The following is a 23,271-nucleotide window of genomic DNA, read 5'->3' as shown; positions in this document are numbered from 1 at the left end:
AGACAGACAGAATGGGAGAAGGAGGAGTTGGCTGTGATGAATGATGGTAGCCAAATGATAGACAGCAGTTTTGTTTGTTTAATTTTTAATTTGCACCAGAGTGTTAATGTGTTTGATGCCCAACAAGATGAGGCAAAGCTGCTTTTTTCATACAGATACTAGGAGGCTAAATACTAATGTCTCAAAAATTCAGTGTTTTATTTTAAATCAACTTTTGCTTTCATAAGATGCCGTGACATTTACAGTGCACAATACTCTGGCCTTTCCCCCCCGTTTTCATCATATATTTTATTCCCTCCACCTCTTCTTCCCTCCCCTCCCTGCAAGTTCGTCTAATTCAGTGACTCCATTAATCGTGGCTTTGTGGTATTCACCAATGTCTATAAATCCATTTATCTGATTCTAAGGTAGGCCTTCATTTCAGAGTGAGAAACATGGTGAGAAAGGTTTGGATACAGATCAAGAAAGAGGAAGAGAGGTAAAAAAAAAAAAAAAGGAATAAGAGAGAGTTGATAGAGGGATACAGAGGGAGAGACAGAAACATACAAGGTACCAGAATAAGTGACAAAGAGGTGAATGGAGGGACAGGAATAAATGTAAATGTTGGAAAGATTGATGGGATAAAGAGAGATCGCACAGGTTCGTCTAGTGAGTGGTGACAAAACACGTTGGTGACAGAAAAAGAGAGCAGACGCATTTAAGTAGATGATGTGATGGTGATGATTTAATCTCTCCTTTTTCACTCTTTATGCTCTTTTGTGTCCCCTCCCTTCTACTGTCAATCCCTCTGAGTACCATTAAGTGAAAGAGTTTAAGTGCCAAAAGATCTCAGCCGATTTTTTTTTTCCTTCTCTCTCTCTCAAATTCTCATCTATCTGGCTTTCTCTTTCCCTTTCTATTCCTCCTCTTTGCTCAGTGTCCCTCTCTTTTCCTCTATCATTTTCTCCCTCCCTCACATCTTTCCTCTGTGCTCTCTTTCTCTCTCACACACACACACACTCTGCTTATAAATGAAAAATAATGGCAGTCGAAGGGGGAGGAATAAAAAGAATAAAAAGAAGACATGCGTGCAGAGGAGAGGAGTAGAGGAAAGAAGATTAAGAAATCAGCCAGTGCACTGTGCCGAGTGAGAGGTTGAATGCATTTATGTATGTATGTTATCAGTATAATTATGGTGCTATGTAGCGACGGCTCAGTGCTGAAAGAGCAGTCTTATTGTGCCTGTCTGCTCTTCAGATGAGTGTGGAGAGAGAAGGAAGGGGTTGGGTCTCTTTTTTTTTTATCAATTCTTTATGTTTTTAAGTGTTTAAAAAGATTTATATAAAGAGGAAAAGGCTTGAGCTGTGTGCTTAAGATGTGAGCTATGTGTTATGAGATGATTACAGTAAAACACAAAGAAAAGCAGTAATCAGATTTTAGCATTAGCTGTTTTGCTTGATTCTGTCAGAAAGGGTTTTGAATTTCATTTTCTTCCTGCCATTTTCTTCTCTTTTGGGGTTCTCAAATTATTATAAATTGCCATACTAATCTTATCATTTTTCTTTCTTTTACTGGATTTTTCAAAAAATAAGCCTTTCTTTTATTCAATATTTAGATGAATTGCGTAATTTCAAAAAGAAATTCCACGTAATATGTCTAGATGGCAGCTACATTTTGGCTTTACATACAAAAAAAGACTTACCGGTGGACACTTTCTTCCAAAATGTAATTTTTCTGGAGTGACAGAAAGTTTTCTCTTCAGCCATTTAAGACTTCATTGTAAATCAGAGTGAGGTCTGACAGTTGATAGATGAAGGTTTATATTTTTAGGATTAGTGTCCAAAATAAAATTGACCACACACAGTGTATTCATGATGTCAACTAGATATGTGACTGTTTCCGACAGCCAAAGCAAGGGGACAAAAGGGGCTGCAGTTTAGTTCCTGCGGACATCAAATATTCAGCAGGCCTATTTACCTGTCCCTTACTAAGGGAGAACACATACGCGCACACGCGCGCACACACACACACACACACACACACACACACACACACACACACACACACACACACACACACACACACACACACACACACACACACACACACACACACACAGGCAAACCAAAAAGATTACCACCTTCCCTTGTCTCCATTTCCAGGTCGATCCCTGTCATTTTCTCTTTCTCTCCGTTCCTATTTCTTTTTTTCATTTCTCACTTCTTGAAGGAAAACGTGGCACTCATGAAAGACAGATAACAATGTGGACCCATGGAAAGAGAGAGAATAGAATAAAGTCCACCAAAAAAAGAAAGAAAGGAAGGAAGGCAAAAGCCAGCAAAGGAAAGGAGTGTTTTTTTTGGAGGAAGGTGGGCCCCTTTAGTATGACAAGCTGTCATTAGAGTGGTGGGCTGATGCAGCTCCCTGACAACTGGCAGGGACAAACATACAATCATCGTATTAGGGCAACTACTCTCGGCCTCACTCTCGGTGTCACTGTGATGTTCACTTGTGCTCCCTCAGTCCGTGTTTCTGTGCACACTCGCAATCTTTTATTACATACAATCTTTGTACGACTGCCTCGCTAGATGGCAGCCATAAACACAAACTCATCCGCAAACAACTCCAAACAGATTTTGCCCCCCGTACATTAGAGAGAAGAGAAGAGAGGAGAAAAGAGGAGAAGAGAAGTCATCACTGAAACAGAGAGTAGCTTTGAATTGAATAGGAGCTCACAACGGGCAGTTTGGGTTTCATTTTATCATTCACCTTTCACTTCCGAACCAGAGATTAGATAACATTCAGTTGACATGTTTCCAGAGCACAACAATTGCTGTACATCAGTGAGAAAAAATGTTATCATAGCAAATAAAAAAGGATTTTTATGTGAAGAGGATTTAAGTTTTTTTAGTTAAATTCTAATCTGAAACATTTTGTTTTACCAATAATTTTAAGTAAATTTTGTAAATAAACAGGGTACAAAATGCATTGACTACATCTTGACAAACATAAGAAGAGAACCTAAGCAGGAGGAGAGAAAAAAAAAAAAAAACAGAGAGGAAAGAGAAGTGGTAGCAATAGAGACAGAGAAGGAAGAAGTGCTGACAATGTAGCCACCACGGGTTGGCTAATACCTTTCCATCACACCAAGCATTGTGCTCTCGATGCTGATAAGAACACAGTCCAATAAGCAAAAAAAAAAAAAAAAAAAAAAAGAAGAAAGACAGAAAAAACCTTACACAATTCTATCTAGATGATACTGGCAATGGTTTGAGAGGGAGGGGAAGTGAAGGAAGGATGGAAGACAGAAAAGAAAATACACTGAATGAAAGAATGGAGTAAGGAGGGGAATAGGAGCAAAAATGCTTTTACATTTCCATAGTCAAATGAATAGAATGATTCCATCAATAGACTGAATTGCTTTTTCAGCCCTCACACTCACTGTGTTTATTTTTATTTCTTTGCTCTCTCTCTCTATCTCTATTTTACTCCCTTCTTCAACGTACTCCTATCTGTGGAGGGTTGTTGGACCTCTTGTCAGCTTGTCAGTTCGATACATGCGCTGGTGAGTGTGTTCACCAAAGCACAAAAACACATGTAAGGTTGACTTGTTAACTGCACACATTGGTTAAAAAAGGAGTAAGTTTGCCACTATTGTTAAATACATTACAGTTAGAACATACTTGAACAGACCTGGGACAGGTAAAAAACACAAACACATGGACAAAATCTTTTTGTGTGTGTAATTGAACCTGTGTTTTTACGTGTGCATTGTGTAAGGTGTGCGCATAGTTAAAAGGCAGAGAAATACAGTGCCAGAGAGAAAAAAAAATAAGCTGTGTGTTGCTGTGTAGTGTTGGTATGTTTGTGTGGGATTGAGTTTAGCTCCATAGACTCACAGTGTGTCCATGATTATAGTTGTTACCGGGGACAAAAATGAATAAAAAAAAATAAAAAATCCAACAGCGATAGTCAATCTAAACCACTCTCCCTCCTACTGAGCTCTCTCTCGCCCTCTCTTTCCTGCACTCTTTGGGTCTCAATCTCTCTCTTCTCTCTCGTTGTTTCTACTTCTCACACACAAACACACTCTATCATTGCTTCTCGTACATCCACACCCCATCACACACACCACCTTACACCCTGCACAAATACACACACACACACACACGCCAGGGAGCAGATCAATTGTTACAGTGTTAGTCGGGCAGGAAACCTGTAATTCACTTCATTGGCTGCAGAATAAACCCCTGATTACATACAATCAATGTGATAATGGCTAAAACACATTCTGCCCAATGGGCTGTCGGGCTTTAAAGACCAACAGAGGAGAGGAAATGTGAGTGTGTGCCTATATTCCTGAGTGTATATGTGTGTGTGTGTGTGTTTAGACACTGACTCCTTCTACGTATGAATCTTAATGTGACAAACACAGACACACCTTTTCTGCACACAACAATCCAAAAACAGTACACAAACACACTCAAAAGGTGTGACATGAATTGGGTAAGACTTACAAAGGGCACACTAGTGAGGCTAAATCTGTTATGATGCATCCTGGGGTTTATAAAGTTTACACACACACACACACACACACGCACACACATTTTCTAGATGTGAATGGATAAACAGTGGGAGACAGCACACACAGGGCAAGCTCAGCCAAATGCTATCGATTAAGAATTATGTGCTTTCCAAAACTGTAAACTGCAAACTAAGGAACATCATGTTGAGTCTGGTGATATCAATGCACTTCATGTGTCTTCAATCATCACAGAGACAGGTGTTAAAACTGTGTCCATTCTTCCTTTCCTTCTGTTCTGTTCTTTTTTCTTCTCATAAAAGGTGATTTTATTCTAAATTTGGAGGGGAATTTCTTTTCCTCTCAAAGGTCTGTATAAAGGACGATTTAGATTTGAGAGTCCGTCTGTGCTCGTGTAGTTACTCAAGTGAAAAGACATGAGGAGGTTGAGCTTGTTCAGTGCGGAAACGTAAGGCAGTGCACTGTAAAACCTGTATGTATGTATGTATGTATGTGTGTGTGTGTGTGTGTGTCAGATGGGAATCTTGATGATTTAGGTCATTTTCTTGCGGAGCAGTAGCTGATAAGTGTGTTGCTGCCAAGCACTATCTTTGTCACCATGTCTCTCTCTCTCTCTCTCTCTCTCTCTCTCTCTCCTTACCTCTCTCTTTGTCTCCCTCTCTCTCTCTCTTTCCCCCCTCTTTCCTCTGTGTCTCTTTTATCTGCTGTGTGTCATTGTATTTGTAAGGGTGGTTGTCTACTGTAAGAACAGTGCTTCAAACCTCTAAAACAGCTCAACTCCATTCGGTGCTGCAGGTGAGGTGTACAGTTACCACAAACTGTCTTAACTACATTAAAATATTTTAATGAAATAAATAAATAAATAATAAATACATTAATTACTGCAAATTTGATGGATAATCCAGTTCTATTTTGGGGCTTGGCAGACTAAATTGTATACCATGTACTTGTGGTGACCTCCAGCCTTTTACTGGAAAGGCTGAAGAGTGGAAATCAATGAAATTACTGAATGCATCCTCTTGTTAGCTAAACCTATTATAGAAGATACTGGATGTGGCAAACTTGTAGTTACTAATCCTTGATAAAAATATGTCATTCAAGAACAATATATATAAGCATATCTAATTAGTTTAAATGATTAACAAAATAAATCTGAATTGATGCAACTGATGGCTATTCAGATAATGTTGGTGGGAAATGTTTGTGCAGGGGGTATACAGGGATATAAATTGTAGGCTAGTTCTTTTATAAAAGAAAGGTCATTGATCAAGGTTAGTGTTCGTCTGTGTGTGTGTGTGTGCATGTGAGTGTGTTTGTGTGTGTGTGTGTGTGGATTACCAGTGTAACTAAGCATAGGAGTGCAACAGCCCTTCCAAACACTTACAGACACTTGGCATTGTGGCTGACACGCATTCATTCACACACACCCAAACACACACGTACACACATTCAACCATTTGTGTACAGTGAGATGTGCGGCTCTCCTTGTACTGAGACAGATAGAGACCTGGGCAAGGTGCCGTATCAAATGAAATTGCGCAGACGTATAATAAAAAAGTGCTTAAAAAAACAAAATATCCCCCCATCGGATTTATTAAGCAGATGGTGAAAGAGGATTTCCACTCTAGTAAATATGACAGGGCTTTCAAATGTGACACGGAAGGGAGGCAGAGAGAGGGAAGGGAGGATGAGGAAAACAGACAAGGAGGGAATGGGAAAAGTGAGCGCGATGCTGCAAAAGAGAGGAGAGACAGAAAGAGAGTATGAGTGTGTGCAGTTCAACGGTAGTATATTTGATGGAGTGAGGGTGGAAAAAAAAGTGTAAGAGAGGATAAAAAGAAATGCAGGAGAGGAGAGGAGAGGCAAGCGAGTAGAGCGTCAAAGATGCATTCTTTAAGCAGATCAGATTTGGGGAAATTGGGCTGTCACAACAGGATTGTGATGATTTACACCTATCCATCAAAGGGGAGGAGAGAGAAGCAGAGTAGGAGTATGTACAATAATGCACAGCATCTGTAAAATTTGAGAAAATCCTTCCTAAACAGGCTCAGCTCGCTGCTTACTTTTAAATTGAACAACCAATCTTATATAAAGTACGGCACTAGAAACAAGAAAAACATATATAACACTCTGTTAATATTATACATTTATAAAAATGTGGTAGAGATTCAACCTATAGAAGGTTTTTTTTTGATTGAAAAGCATGATGCAAAATAAGAAAAGAAAGTAAATGTTATAGGTTATGAGCCCCCCCCCCCCCCCTCCCCACTGCCCAAATACATTGTATGATTCAAAACAAAAAGCCACTGCCAAATATTGGAGATACAGAATTGATCTGTATTGTCACCAGATGCTGTTGACACTTGTCCTCTCTGCCTTAGCTTCCCTCTCTCCCCCCCCCCCTGCCCTCCTTCCTCCCCTTTCTCCCTCCCCTCGCTGCTGGCTGATGCACCTTACAGCCTCGCTCCTGGACCATCTGTTAGGGAATCTAATTCACATCCAGTCATAATCAGGTTTGCTGGAGTGCCCACTGTCTCTGCCTGTGTCTGTCTTTCTGTCTGTCTCTTAAGTTTTGACGGAACATTTTAAAGCTGAAATTAATTTATAATCATCAATTTGACATTGCGTGGAGAAAAAAATTAGGTGCTGCACTGACACGGAGATCTTAGCTGTGAACGTTTCTGTGTTTGTGTGTGTGTGTGTTTGTCCATGACTGAGGATAAGGCGAGTTGAGGTGAAGGGGGTGGAAGTTAATGAGAGGTGAGTGTCTGAAACCCTCTCTCTCCCTCTCTCTCTCTCTCTCTCTCTCTCTCTTTGCTCCAGCAGTAATCCTCTTCTATAAATCTGCAATCCAATCAGCGTTGTCCACACTTACACACACACACACACAAACATACAGACACGCACACATACAGAGCTGTTGGGAGGCCCATCTGTGTGTTAAGGCAATCTGCTTTATCATTATGATTACATTGGGCTCAGTTTACAGCAAAGTGTGTTTGTGTGTGTGTGTGTGTGTGTGTGTGTGTGTGTGTGTGTGTGTGTGTGTGTGTGTGTGTGTGTGTGTGTGTGTGCTCAAGCGCTCTCTGGCTGGCTGACATTAATCACATTCCCATGGTTTGATGGCCTAAATAAAAAGAGGAATAATATTGTTGCCGCCCAATGAAAACTGCAGATCTCCAAAAACAAATTAAGAATTTCCTCAGAATTCAAAAAAGATTTTTTTATAGCAAAGTCTTCAGAAAACAAAGCAAATTAAACTTTTAAATGTTATTTTTATATAAAACAATGAGGTTTTTGATGGATTATATGAGCGACATATGATATGAAAAGAAAATGCCATTCTTCATGGTAACAACAGATAATTAATGACAATTTACATGCATTTTCATGTAGTTTTTTCTGACCCTAACCTTTTTTTTTTACATTTTGGCCAACAGAGAAATTTGACTTCAGATTTTTGTCTTTAACCCAATGCACCATGTGTGTATGTGTGTGAGTGTGTATGTGTGTGTGATAGTGTGATAGTGTGTATGTAAATAGTGTGAATAAATCCCATCAACACAGTTGGAGGTCAGATATCCCGGAGTGAGCGTTCATGTGATCTTATACTGCGTGTGTGTGTGTGTGTGTGTGTGTATGTGTAAAAAGACATATGCAAGTCTGTGTGTGTGAAACGGTGAGTTGAGATGAGGTGACTGGTATTTTACCTTCATCTTTATGTTTTAGGCCCTAATTATGTATTTCGTTAATGTGCCGTTTGTTTTAAAAACAAAATAAGTCACAGCGGGAAAAGCATGGGTATATTTAATCAAATGAGTGATGGCTGAATTCCATTGAGCTGCTCCAGTTTCAAGGTGCTGGTATTGTGCGTGCTGGCTCACTGTCACACTGTCATGGTTTACTAGGACACTCGAATAGAACGGACCAGACAGACAGACAGCGAGAAGTCAAACTTTTGTGAGTGATAAAGGCCTTTTGTGAGCATATTCTTTACAATAAACTGAAAAGGAGGAGGCCTTTTTGTTCTGATTAATATCTTTTCATATTCCTGCATCGTTATTGTTATTATCATACGCCAACCGGGGACTATTGTTGTTGTGTCACATCTGATGCTTGGCATAGTTTTGGCACTCGAATGCACAATTACAATGTAATTTCTAGTTTGTTTTAACTTGGTCCAAAACTTGATCCAATGCAGGGGAAATAATGTTCCCCACTTCGGAGTGTGGTGTGTGTGTGTCTATCCGTGTGTGCGAATGTAGTGTATGACTTCAAGCCATGGCGTGACTCCCTAGCCCTTGGCAAACCTTTACAACTCTCATCACCAGAGTCTACTGTCTGCCAACATACACACACACACTTGCATTGTGCTAGTAACACTCCTCTTGGTGATTGGCTGAGAGTCTGCGTGAGAATGGCTTGCCAGACCTCTAATTGGCTTGACCCAGACTAACCCTGAAATCCTATTGGACTAAGACTTCCCAGTCTACAGTGCACACAAGCACACACACACACACAGGCAGACGCACACACACTCACACACACACACTTAAAAATTAAAGGGCTTTACAAAAGCCTAACAATGAAATTATCAATAGTGTTTGAATAGGCTGTGCAATAATACAACAATGTTGATTGGTCACAAAAATGAGTGACATGACTCCTGACTAAAGGTTTAACATATTTTGAGATTCTTCATTGTAGACCGACGAATTAAGTGTTTGGAAAGCTTATTTGAGCACTTTCTTGCTATGAAGGAATCAGCAATGTTGGTTAAAAACATTACTAGAGCTTCTTCACGACAAGATCAAATGAAAAAATATATAAGAAAATATAAATATACAGCAATAGGTCCACTTGTCATATACTCAGGTACATTTGCATATAATAGTGCAATAAACCCGCATTATGCTAATTATATACAAAACACATACTTACAATTATAGTTTTGCAATCTGGGCATGTGGCTTTATCTCTTATCCAGAGAAAGTTAGAATGATTAAAAGACAGAGAGAGAAAGCGGCAGTGAGAGAGAGAGGAAGAATATGAAGAGAGAGAAAGTGTGTGTGTGTTTCATGCATCACACATTTGCTGTGTTTTAACATGAAACAAGCAGCGTATTTACAGTTTATGTTCTAAAAATGGACCATAGCAGCCCTTAGTTTCACCTGCCTTCAACGACACAAACCTAGAAACTGATTTCCAGTGGAAAACTTTAAACGAAATTGGTTGAAGTGCTTCATGCTTTAAGTTTTATTGCATACGCAGATGGAATGGGGGATTACTGTTATAGTAAAGTGACTGTCCTTCAACCATTATATGATTTAAAGCCTCTGTGCTGTGACGCATTTGCACTACTGAAGTGTCCTTGAGCCAGAAGCTGAATCCCACTTTCTTGTGATACTCGTATACACTGTAAAAATATAACAAAATGAAGATAGTGCTGTAGGTGAGCAGTGGCCACTAGGGTGGTCCAGGTATTCAGTCTTGTCATTAGTGCACTATCCTGAAAATTAAAATTTCATTTTTGACTTTGTACAAAAAAAAAGGAAACAGAGGTAAAAGATGCAAGGAACACACTATTCAGAAGAGACAGGGTTTTGTTGTTGTAGTTTTAGCAGCCTAACAAGCAAAAAGTGTTAAAGCTTGAATTTTAGACTGGACCACTCCATGGACAAATCCCTTCTCTGTGCCTGATGTCACAGTGAGGCAAATAAATCATACTAACATGGCTACATACAAGGGAAAATACAGCCCGCTGAAAGTATTTTGTTCATGGCTATACTTTGAAAGAGATGATTCTGCTTTTGGAGTAATTTTGCTCACGGTGACACAAAAGCAGAGCAGCTTATCATATAGGCTGATATAGTAATAAAAAAGTGTATGCTGAAAATGTAAAATACTACTGAAAATTAAGAAATGTAAAGACAGGCAAAAAAAAATAACCCTCACATTTGAATACTGTAGATTATAGAGAAAGGTTACCTCTCTCAGTGCTGTCTCTCTCTCTCTCTCTCTCTCTCTCTCTCTGTCTCTCTCACTCTCACTCACACACACACACATAGACCACTAAAAACACTGGCTTTTGACGTCTCAAACTGCTTGCTTTTTCTTTTCCTTTCATCTGAGATTTATAGAGGTCAAGTTAGACTTTTGTGTAAAACTGAACCTAACAGATTCACAGATTCAACAAGTCCTTTTTCTTTTACTTCTTTCACTCACTCTCTTTCAGTAGGTTTTGTGTCTTTCGTCTTCTCATCTCTCTGTCTTACCTGGGGTTGTAGAGGGCATGTGCGTCTCTCATGTGGTTGGCCTCCAGTGGATCGTAGCTCTGGTGCATCCTCCAGGCGCCAGCGCCGCATTTACCATAAGTTGACTTGGAGTTATCTTCACTGCTGCTGTTCACCAATGGCCCCTTCGATAAGTTCATTCTGTATGCAGGTGCAAAGTGAGAGAAGGAGGGGCAGTGGTGAAAACACTGTACAATCAGTGCAACAGAAAAAGGTAGAGAAACAGCAGGTGGAAAAGACCAGCTGAGACTTAATGCTACTTGGAAGCGTTGGATTAATTCAACACATTAAGACCGGATGCAACATTTGCGTGCTTCTCCCTTTAGAGCCGGAGGCACTTGAGCGTGTTTTAGATCATGTCATCGTTTTCGAGACACGTGACTGATGAAATGCATCGTGGTTTGCTGAAATACGCGCGGGGAAGACGAAATGCATTAGGGGATGCCTTTTTCTTTTTCTTAGCCCCTCTCAGCCTCAAGTTGTAGGAGGTTGATTTCAAACAATGCTTTAGGTTTTAGAATGTTTTTTTTAGAGGGCGCCTTAGGTCATAATGGGTTAACCATCAAGTAAAAGATACACAATATGTTCAAAGAGAATGAACAAGTTCTGAAACCTGCAGTGCAGAACTTTTACATATAAATGAACGTCTGTTACATTCACGCCCTCACGCATACTCGCTAGAGACTTCCGCCGGTTATCCCTCTGCTAACTTGAATTGGGATAAAATAATTTAATCGTGTGGCTCTTCTAGACTTTCAAAATGTTATTGGACAGAATGGATCAAATTCTGATAGAGAAAAGAGTCAGTTAGCAGGGGTTGTTTGACGCTCAAAACAATTCATCCACCGTTTTACAGCCGCAACGGTAGGGACAGAATAGGCTACAGCGGAGACGTAAGCACGTGTCAATTGAGTTTTTGTAATTACTCTCACTGCCAGAAAGGGGAAACAAAAGTCCTGCACTCCGGCTTTAAAATGTAAAGACTATTATAAAAGGACAAATAGATTTCAACTGTTCAGGGACATTAAAATAGTGCAAATTAATGTAACACAACTTGAGAAAAAAAAGCCTGATGAAAAACAGTTTTAAAAACTGCAAACACATCTGTGTTGTTGCCTGTTTACCTTAGTTCCAGCTACTGAACATAAACTATTCTTCGATATAAAAAAAGAAAATGGAAATAAAATAAAAGAAATTGAAATAAAAAGGAAAAAAAACTCCACTGAGAAAAGTTCATTCTAAAATGAAGACAAAGACAAATTAATTGAACACAATGCCAAATGTTATAAATGTAGTTAATGGACGCACAACACACACATATTCATACATACACATTTAGCTTGTCTGTATGCCTGCAGTAAATATAAACAGCTATACAGCAAACAGTTATATGAGTTTGCAACTACTCAGCACAGGCAGAAAAAGAGACAGGCAGGTATGCAGACAGACAGAAAAAACACAGACAGGTTCGAAAAGATGCACAAACACAGACTGACACAAAGGCTGACATGCTGAGAGCACCGTGGACAGGCAGACAGACAGACAGCTGTCAGCCCAACAGATGCACTGAGGATGGGTTGTGACTTTAAACCAGTACATGAGACCTTGGTCCTAGAAAATTCCTGCAAAATACATTTGTCTGTGCGTGCGCATGCCCATGCACTTGATGCGTCAGGCTGCTAACTGGAGCGCACCCTGGCTGTGTTTAACGTCAAAGGACTTTTACCAGTTTGGGCTTTGGAAAAGGCTGAGGGAATATAAAAGTAAAAGCACCGAGAGAAGAACTGCTAACTGCCATTCAAACACAGCGCTGTCGTCAGGGGAGGAGCTGTCGCCAGGGTGATAAGGTCACTGCAGGCAACAGAATCAAAATCATCCATTGCAAGAAATAAATTAATTAAATAACACGGAGTGCAAGAAAAAAGGGACACTTCTTACAGCTGACGTCAAAGGGGAGGAGAGAAGGCAGGGTTTGTAATAAAATTGTCTGGGTGGCCTACATTTAAACCAAACTATCAGGGGACAATGGCACAAGGCTGGTGGGAAGTAAAGCACTTTATTACAGGAGGACAAAAATATAGAAAATACAGAAACCAATTCAGAGTGGGGAACAGATATCAAAACTCAACTGGTAATAAAGTGCTGCTTCTAAAATAATGTAAAATGTACAACAGATGCCTGCAGGTAATGCTTGAAGCATCCCTGTGCTTGACATTATGAATATTTGCTTGTTTCTGCTTAAAAGAAAAGAAAAAAAAAAGAAAAAAAAATGTACGTAAAATAATTACGCTTGCTTTGGGAAATCAATTACTTTTCATATTTAATGTTGAAAGTTGCCGAGCAAGTCTACAGATAGAAACAGTAACGCTTTCGCGTTAGTTTTTGAAGACACTGGCTAATCTTTTCACACCAAACACGTCAATCAAACCACCTGGGAAAACTTTCTCCTGTGCGACGGAATGAAATATCTTCTAATTGTACTTATTTCTTTGTTGTTATTGTAGTGTTGATTTTGCTGTATTTTTCCATCATTACCAAATCCTGTGTGTAGTGTATCAGTAAACAGAGCAGAGATGTCGGTATGGGTCACAGACCGATTAATAAACACATGTTTACCACACAAACACACACCACACAGACATCTGTGTGTATGCATGTGATGCTGTCCCACCATGGGTTCCTGTTTAGGTGAGGGCCAGGTAGACAGACAGGTAGACAGACCAATCACTCGTCTGACAGCCATCCCTCCTTCCGTCCCTCTATCCATCCGCAAGAGCTGGGTTGGCTCAGCGAGAGCTGGAGGGCCAGGGTGTGTAATATGTAGGTTTTAGTTCCACTCTGGTGAATAGGAGGAATCGATATCTTGCTGCTGCTGCTGCTGCTTCAGACACTTACTGGCTTTGGTTGCGGTGTCACAATGCTATATAGACAGGCAACACTTAATACTGCTTTTTTTATTAGGGAGTGTCCTGGAGTCACACCGGACTAAGGTACATCCAGTACCGTGTACACGTGATGTTGTTCGTTTGAATCCCCTTCCCTGCTTTTCGAGTCACATGCAAGCTATTAAAAGAACTGTTTACTGTTTTTAGCTTTATATCCTCATTCAGCACCATGATCCATAAGATGCCATTTTAGAGTACAAATCATTTAATGCTTTACCAAGTTTTAAAATAAATCATTATTGCAGTATTTCATCTAACCAGCAAAAGGCTTTTTGATTCTGCAGAAATCCATTCCAGTCTGCCACTTGCATTAACCCAGACACTAAAACTGTTAGGGATTACAAAGAGAGATTCTGTTTTATTACATTATACTTTATGGCAAGGTAATCGGATATTGTTTCTTTTCCTTTATTCATTCCAGAAGATTAAATTTGCCTAAAAGGCATCTTGAAATTAGAGAGGATGTAAAATTTTGTATTGAAAGTAGACAATCATTTAAAGACATAGAAGGCGGTTTGTAATTCTATTCAATACATGAAAAAAGTACAATACACGCATTGTATTATAATGCATAAAATGGAATTTAAAATTTAACAAGTTAAAACAGTTTTCTCTACCCAAAAAGATTATCCAGATTATTTTAGGGAACCTTTCCTTTTACGCATTTAAAACTGTAAAATGTACTTATGCACACACAGAAGAAATAGCTCATGTATCCAATACATAAACATTCGTACAAGGTAAAAAGAGAGAATAAAGGCGAAGAGTACTAACCTATATGATTCTACCTAACCTATTTCACGCTCTTGTCAGTACGTGTAAGCGGCACCAGCACACACACACACACGCACACGTGTTTGTGTATGTGTGTGTGTGTGTAAAAGTAGAGAGATCATGGGTGTCTTTCTGATGCTCAGTGACTCGCTCATGTGTTGCTAGCCCATCTGTGAACAGAATGACCATGACACAGTGTGTGTGTGTGTGGGTGTGGGTGTGTGTCTACGTGTGTGTGTGTGTGTGTGTGACATGGTGATGCAGTGATTGATGAGACAGTTGCCATTCTTGCTAATGCAAAACGCACCTATCCCTGAAGGGAGCAAATGCCACCACACACACACACAGACACACACACACACACACAGAGGGCTGCAACTGCCCTACCTAATTACCCCACTAGTCAGGGCAGTGTGATGTCTTCCAGTCACATATGCAATGAATATCCATAAATATGCATAAATGTTGCTTCATAAACATGGTTTCATAGGTTTAATATAAAAATATGAACCCATGTCCAAACAAAAAACTAAGATGGCATTTAAAGAACGATCGCAGAAAAGAACAAGGAGATTCAGTCCACCTCCTCTGCGGAGCATAAATACACGCTTTCTACCACAACTATATGCAATCTGTGTGACTGAATAAAATCCATGATCACTTTATTCTAACACTTAATTGTCTTGAATCCACTTGATTTTTTTTCTTCACTAGGCTCCTTGAAAAGGTGGTGAGACATTACTGCTGACTTGCTCTATACACACATAGATTCTGTATATTATTAGTTACTCCACATAATAATGTCAGATAATTGCTTAAAATGTCAATGTAATGTCTGAATGTGTTAAATAATAATGACAAAAATAATTGCAAAACATCAAGTCTCATAAAAGAATCTGACACAGGTATGTTAACATTTGTGTGTGTGTGTGTCTGTGTGTGTGTGTGTGTGTGTTAGGGGGATATTAAAATGATCATAACATAATCACAAATACTGAAAGCATAAATAACATTAATATACAAATGTGTGTGACTGTGTTTCTCCCGTGTCTGCACATGCACCGGGGCAGGTGGGGTTCGACGCAGCGCTGTGTAGGCTATATGTGTGTGTCTGAGTGGATGTGGATGTGTGTGCACGTTAGCGTTAGCAACGGGAGCTGTTAGCGGGGCAGGCGGCAGATGGGCTGTCGGCCTTAATAGGGACTGAGCGGGTGCAGAAAGGTGACAGCTCCACGAGGGAGGGGGTGTGTGGGGAGGGAGAGGAGGAGTGTGTGTGTGTGTGTGTGTGGGGAGGTGAATGGTGAAGGAAGAAGGGGATAAAAGGGAAATGAATTATCGGAAGAGGTGAAGAAAAGTGCGGATCAGCTGCGTAGAGGAACGCACCTCCTCAGGGCAAGGGGTGTTTATAATATTCAATCTATGCAATATATAGATTTATATGAATATATATTTTTACAAACTTTGAAAAGGTTTTCACCTTGTCATTTCAGTGTTAGGTTGTTTCAAGTATCAAATATTTATATTTTTCCACAAAAAACAAGAAAATAGATATAAAATGAAAAAAATACGATTTATGAATTTTAAAAAGCAGCTGTCAACAACACAACAACACTACAGCATACTTAAAGAGTATAATGTCACTTAAGTGAGTGGAGCTGTGGGCATTTCCGCACTTCTAAATACAGCATATAAGGGTCTTGTTCTCTTTCATTTTGCCGGATATGTTCTTTAGTTTGTTCACAGTTGTGTTGTAAAAAGCCAACTGTGGCACTCCTTGAGTAGCCCAAAACTATTTTTGAAAATCTCAAGCTTATGTGAAATATTTCACTTAACTTACATGAACATGTAAAAATTAAATGTGCTGTTTTTGCAATGTCACAAGTACAATTTGTCAAGTCCAGACCTAAGCAGACAGTGTGTATACACACAATGACCGCGCGCAGAGACAAGGGCCGTAACCATTTCGCATTTTCTGTTATGGTCACACATAAATATGCGGTGTTACACAAACAATAACTAACATGTTAACACTAGTACACAATTTGAGGGAAAAAGAACCAGAAGTGCTGGTGAGCTGTTTCTGTAGTGATAAAAACCTAAAAAATGCAGCTTTAGATGTTCGTCAGGTTTGTCAGAGATCTTTCATCCAATAATACGACGGAACGTGGACGTTTCTTATCCGGCCTTTTATTTAGTCAGGCACATAATACATACCAATTTATATTCACCACATGAGTAAGTTTTGCTGGTTTGTATTTGTAATAAACAAAATGCTTTAGACAGAGAGCGACAACGTAAGACAGCGAGAAAGTAAACTCATACGACATTAAGTAAAGTTAAAAAAAACTGTTGTAAAAACACGTATTTTAAAGTTTACATAAATCCATGAAACTTTGAGGTTATTGTTACTGAATTACAACTCAGTGAATTTAGTAAGGATGCACCACATGCATTTGATAAATTAAGTAAATTACACCACATAAGATACCAAATGACAGACAAGAGACAGAAAGAGAAAACAGAATGAAAACAGATGAAAAAAAAAAAAAAAACTAAAGAGAGAGGTGGGGTGGTGGGCTGGCCTGTCATTCTCTCCCCATCAGGCACACACATGAAGCATGATGGGAGGATGAGAGGAGGAATATTTCACTGTCAGTCGGAAGGCGGCATGGTCATCCATTTCTTTCTCTCTCTCTCTTACTATTTATCTCTTTCCCTTTCTACTGTATCTTTCCTTTTTTTTGTCTTTAACACACTGTCGAAACAATGACAATTTAATCATACTATACAAGGCCTGGACATGTAGACGGAGAGAACTACCAGCCTAGCCAATCTATAGGTCTCTCCCCATGGACGCACAGAAAGAGAGACAGGAAAAAGGAAGAAAGAAAAAAAAGGTGCAAAAGACAGACAAGATGTTTGAACCTGCATCATTCTCTCGATCCTCTTTAACTCTCTCACACACACACACACACACTTCTACACCCACATGGCGCCTCTCCATCTAAATCTGCACTATTGTGGCCCAGTCTCCGCTGTCTCCTCCCATTAGGAGTGAGAGGCAGCATTAGAAGCCCTGAGCACGACATGATGGGTGCACACACACGCGCACATGTATACACTGATCCCATGATCTAAAGCGCAGCTCAATAGTTTACCAGTTGACCAGTTGAAATCACATTTTAGTAACTCCTTCACTAGAAACAATAAAGACCACAGCAGTGACAGCAAAAATTCTAAATAAGCAACAAATTAAGTCAATATTCTCTAAAACCAAACAGACAGATTTGTAAAAAGATCTGTTAAAATGTCATAAAAGAGTGAAAATAAAAATGCACTTTTGACACTGACAGCGGTAAAGAAGACTCCCCCCTTTTCCTCCACATCGCTCTAACCTACACTGCTGAATAAAGTCTTAAAAGTAGGCTTGAAAAGAGGCAGAAAACTCAGCATGTAGCAGTAAGAAGAATAATTCTTAGTCAGGGCATAAATGATTTGATAGATAGTGATAATAGTCATAATGAATGAATGCACATTTTGATGTATGGACGACGGAGACGTATGGATGACAGGTAACGCCGAATGAGCGGATGAGCAGTGTGGAGGGAGGGAAGCGGGGAAAGGAGAGGAGATGAGCGGCGTTGCCTCTCACTATATATCACTCTCTCTCTTCTTTCAATCAGCGCTTTGGCATTCAATCACACACACACACACACCCACACACACACACACACACACATACACATTTAGCTTTACCGCCAGTGTGGTGTAATGGCTAATTGCAGTGAGTGTGTGTCACAGCTGGTACGGTCTCTCTTACTGCTCTTTCAACACATAAAGGCCGGCATTGACCCATGACACACTCACACACACACACACACACACACACACACACACACACACACATACACACACGGCACTGATGGATTGAGCATATATCAGAGAAATTCACATCATCAAGGCTCGTCCCATTTTGCTCTGTCATCTTGGTGTGGCTTTGTATATAAATGTGTATAATGTGTGTGCTATGGTGTGTGTTTTAGTATGTATGCGAGCACATACATATGCGTGAATGTGTAATTGCATTTTTTACACAGTTTGGTTACTTTTTAGCTTCAAATGAGCAAAAAATAAAAAATAAAAATGCAAGTGCATTGCTGTGCGTTTGAGAGTGTGTGTTTGCATGCATGTGTGTGTGTGCAAGCATGTGTGCGTTCATGCGTACACGTGTGTCCAGCGGACCCCTAAGTGCTGGTGTCAGACAAAAGCAACCCCCCTCCCACCCCCCCCAACTCCCCCCTTTCCTTCCCACCTCTCGCTCTGTCTGTCTCTCTCATTGCATCTCTCTCTCTTTACGGGACTAAATTACCACTGGAATGCCCGGACCCTGCACATGAGAGAGAGGCCGCCGTGTGCACGATTGTGTGTGTTTTAGTGTGTGTGTGTGTGTGTGTGTGTGTGTGCGTGCGTGCGTGTGTATTCAGAGACAATGAAAAAACTGACAGACAACAAATGCCGTAGGGACAGACGGACAGGCCAACAGACGCACAAAAAGAAGAACACCTACTCATACAAGCCACCAATAGGTCACACACACACACACACACACACACACACACACACGCACCTAAAATGTGAGCAGGCAGGCACGAACCCATGCATGACAACAAACAGATGCAAATGCACAAACACACACGCATACCCACACTCTCACACTCACGTACACACACACACACACACACACACACAGAGCCAACAAATCAGCACGGCACATATTGACATGCTTTGACAGATGAATTAAGTAAATGATTTTATAAGGAGATTAAAAGGATTTTAATTTACGCAATCTCTCTTTGGTCCCCCCGTCCCTCCCTCCAGTCAGCTTTACCTCTCTCTCTCTCTCTCTCTACTGCTTTCTTTCCCCTCATGGACTGAGAAAGAAATCAGTGTACAAGAGAGTGACAAAAAGAAAAAGGGAAAAGGCCGAGATAAATATAATAAATGTTCTTAGTTTTCTCAAGCAGGATGCAAGGATTTTTTGTTTTTATTTTTATTAATTCAACGGATGTTGGTATTTTTTTCACCACAGTTTTAAATAAGAGCAAAGGCTTATTATGATCATCCTTTTAAATGACAACTGCATTCTTATAAAGCTGTATTACTTATGTACATTTATATATTTTGAGTAGTTTAGAGTGTAAGCAGAACGGCGGGCCTACAGGTTTCAAGGATTACATTTTCTTCAATTCGTTCAGAAAAAAATTGCCTAAATTAGGTTAGGTCACCAAGTAGATCAGGAAAGAAAATCATTATGAAATCTTTAAAGTCAGGCTATTGCTGCAAAAATATTACTATTTTGAATCCCCTCATTATTGTCTTGGTACAATACGATGTAACCCTCTAACACATGCAAGGTGAAACTTGAGCGTTATCTTGTGCACCAGATATTCGTTTAATCTGTTCAAACAGAAAATAACTATCACTATTCACTATCACTAATTTAGTTTACATTATTCTGGCATGTATAATTTTAATTTTATGAATTTGAAATTTTCATCAAGGGCACACTTTTGATAGGAGTTCAACTTCAAACATGCACCAAACTATGTTATTCATTCAGACTTAATTTGATTGCCATTGACGAGACTTTTCCATTTTTAGTCATAATCACAAATTATTTATTTCCATCTAATCAAAACAAAATAATTCAAATCGGACATAAATCATGATTGAAAATAATTCGAAGTGAAATCATTTTTGTTGTCTTGTGTTTCTCTTTGTCTCTCACAATGCAAATCGTTGCCTGAATGATCTGCACGGCCGCTGTGCGATTCTCACCACCCGTCTCCTTCACACCCACTGACAAAAACCACCAATTTCACTAAAGTCACTGTAGAAAATATATCTTAATGATATGCAAATGGTATGTATATGGTGGCATGAGGGGAATGTAATTATGTTAACAGCTTAAGCGGTACTTGTTGTTGTTATTATTATTATCAGTATGATCATCATTATCCCTAATATTTTAATTAGTGTAGGAAAGCAGTGCCTGAGAGCAAAGGAGGGGAAGCCTGAGCAGAGAAAAGAGAACGGTGGATGGATGGATAGATGGATGGATGAACAGACAGACGGACAGATGGAAGAATGATCCAGAGGGTTTTTTTTTTTTTAAATATGTGTGAGTGGTCAGCTTACGTACACTTGCAGAAACACACACACAGGTAAAAGAGGCACATTCCACCGCTAAATGCCTGACAAGAACGTATGTTTTTATCTCAATATGTTTGTGCTTCATTTTCACACACAGCTCTCATGCTGGTCACCACTTATTTCTATCACTCAAAACCTGGTCGTAAGTGTTCACTTTTCTTGTCTAATTCACAGCTCAAAACCAGAGGTAAATCTGTGGTTGTTAAAATACACCGCACTGGTTTGCACTTGTGAGATCAACACACAGACACAGACTCACTTCAGATACAGCGTGCAGACCCGAGGGTTAAGTCTTTACAGTCCAAAATGTATTGAATACAGTTATTCCTCCTGATATCCAGTCATTTTATTTATGAAAGGAAATAAATTATCCTCAATATAAAAGGATGTTCTGCAGAGTCTTCTTTTGGATCAAAGCCTCAAATTCACTAAAAGCCTGATTTATGACAATGCACTGATATTCAAATAATCATTTAAAAAACTTTCAGGTGTTTTTTTTAAATCATTATTGTTTGGATAATCATATAATTTTGCAAAATTAGCCACTCTTTAGAAAAATTGAAAATTATTTGTGGGAAATCTGATCATAACTAAAACAAAATATCAAAAATCAGTTACTAAAAACAATGAAAAAGAGGTCTTTTTCTTTAAAATGTTCCCTTCTAGTCCACATACTGTGAAAGATACAGGGTTTGTGGATAAAAAGACACACACTCACACATACATAGGTAAGCCAGCTTCAAAGCACACAAAAAAATGTATGTTTTCTTCAAAAATCTTAATAACGGCTGGGAAACACATCAGTGTATCCTGTATCGGATTCTGCTTTGATTCTGTTGTTTTACTTCTTGACCTCCGACTTTCTATTGTAAAGACACTTAAACTGAGGCTGTGATTCAGTGTCACTCATTTTAATTTATTATACTGTAAAGCCACAATCACTTAGAACAAAATTAATCAGTGGATATATATTTATTTCTACACATATTTACTGTAAAATCATGTCATTAATTAAAGGCAAGGAAAATTTGCCACTTTCAGTGCCATTAGTGAATGCATGCCTTCATGCAAAAAGAGTGCTGTCCACTTACTGAACCACACTAATCACTTCAGCTAAATCCATGTTTTACATTGTCATGTTTGAAAAAGGACAAACTGTGAGTAAATTAGTATACTTACTATGCTTTAATCTATGTAATTCCATGAAATGCACCTTGCCTGTTACGAGCACAATAACACATACATGCACGCACACGCACGCACGCACACACACACACACACACACACTGCTGTCCGCTCCGCCAATCAGTTAATCTGCATTTTGAACAGCGTCTTCAACACACTCCTAAAAGAGCAAAGTGCTGGCAAAATGAGCAGCTCAGCGGCACTCGCTTGTTTGTGTTGTGTGTGTGTGTGTGTGTGTGTGTGTAACTGTCTCTAATTCCTGTGCAGGGCCACACGCTGAGTTGCCCGTCTGAAATTCTACCTCCTCTGGCATTTAAGAGCGCAGCTCTCCCCCTTTCCTCCGCCCTCCTCTCTTATGGGCCCTTCTCCTCCTGTCTCTCCATGTTATTCCTGTAACCTCAATGCCCTGTTACCTCGCTGATTCTCTGCTTGGATGAACACACACTTAAAACACACATGCACAAGCATAAATACATTCACAGGCACACACACAAACACACATGGAGACCTACCTGGACAGAGTTGAAGTCTTGTCCTAAGGACAAACTGACTTAAAGTAAAACAATGTCTCAAAATCAGGGAAAGTGGAGGGGAAACTGTCTCTACTTTGAAAATGAGTGTGTGTGTGTGTGTGTACGTGTGTATGTGTGCGCACGCATGCGTGTGTGTGTGTGTGTGTGTGTGTGTGTGTGTGTGTGTGTATGTCTTGCTCCCAGGTGGAGGGACAGAAATTCCGCTCCTCTACCCACTGAGTAAGAGCTGCTGTCCGGATACTGCAGCCACACACACACACACACACACACACACACACACACACAGACAGTGAACGCGTGCTACCTGACAGCAGAAACAACCTTGACATGGTGCCGGCCACCTTAGCTGCATACCAGCACATACACACACACAAACACTCACGCACGCACGCGTGCACACATACACACATACTCATACACAGTGGAAGACAATGACAATGACAAGTTGAGTGATGAACAGATGGATAAGAATAAAAGGTAAAATTTACCTACTCTTGTTCAGAGTGCATTAAAAAACACTCGGATAACGGGTGTCCTACCGAATCCATCGGTGATACCGGGTCATTGTCATGTCAACCTCCTCAGGAGAAAAAACAAGAAAATCTTTGAAAAAAATCAAAGTTTTTATATCTCTCCTCTCTCTCCTCCTCTTCTTTCGCTGGTCTTCCTCTCTCTCGGTCCTTCCTTCCGCTCGCAGGGAGCAATACAATTACCGGGCTCTGCGCTGCCTGCACTGATCGGCTCTGCGTGTGTGTGTGTAGATGTGAGGGAGCGCGTGTGTGGGTGTGCGCGGTGTGTGTATGTGA

The 23,271-nt window shown here is 39.9% G+C and overlaps 1 protein-coding gene across 5 annotated transcripts in view; it reads right to left on the bottom strand.

Moving 5' to 3' along the window:
* The window catches only part of esrrga (estrogen-related receptor gamma a), a 165,203-nt gene that overhangs the window by 58,853 nt on the left and 83,079 nt on the right, over window positions 1–23,271 (bottom strand). For 3 of the 5 annotated variants that reach the window (XM_044346136.1, XM_044346144.1, XM_044346151.1), the window contains one exon: window positions 10,798–10,956. In XM_044346136.1, coding sequence (XP_044202071.1) covers window positions 10,798–10,955 — 158 coding nt within the window. In that variant the 5' untranslated portion in view covers window position 10,956. Of the gene's footprint in view, window positions 1–10,797; window positions 10,957–22,957 lie in introns of all 5 variants that reach the window. The other 2 variants (XM_044346127.1, XM_044346118.1) reach the window with 1 other exon arrangement.

The sequence above is a fragment of the Thunnus albacares genome, chromosome 1 (assembly GCF_914725855.1).
Source record: "Thunnus albacares chromosome 1, fThuAlb1.1, whole genome shotgun sequence".
Lineage (NCBI taxonomy): Eukaryota > Metazoa > Chordata > Actinopteri > Scombriformes > Scombridae > Thunnus > Thunnus albacares.
This window is presented reverse-complemented; position numbering and strand designations above follow the sequence as displayed.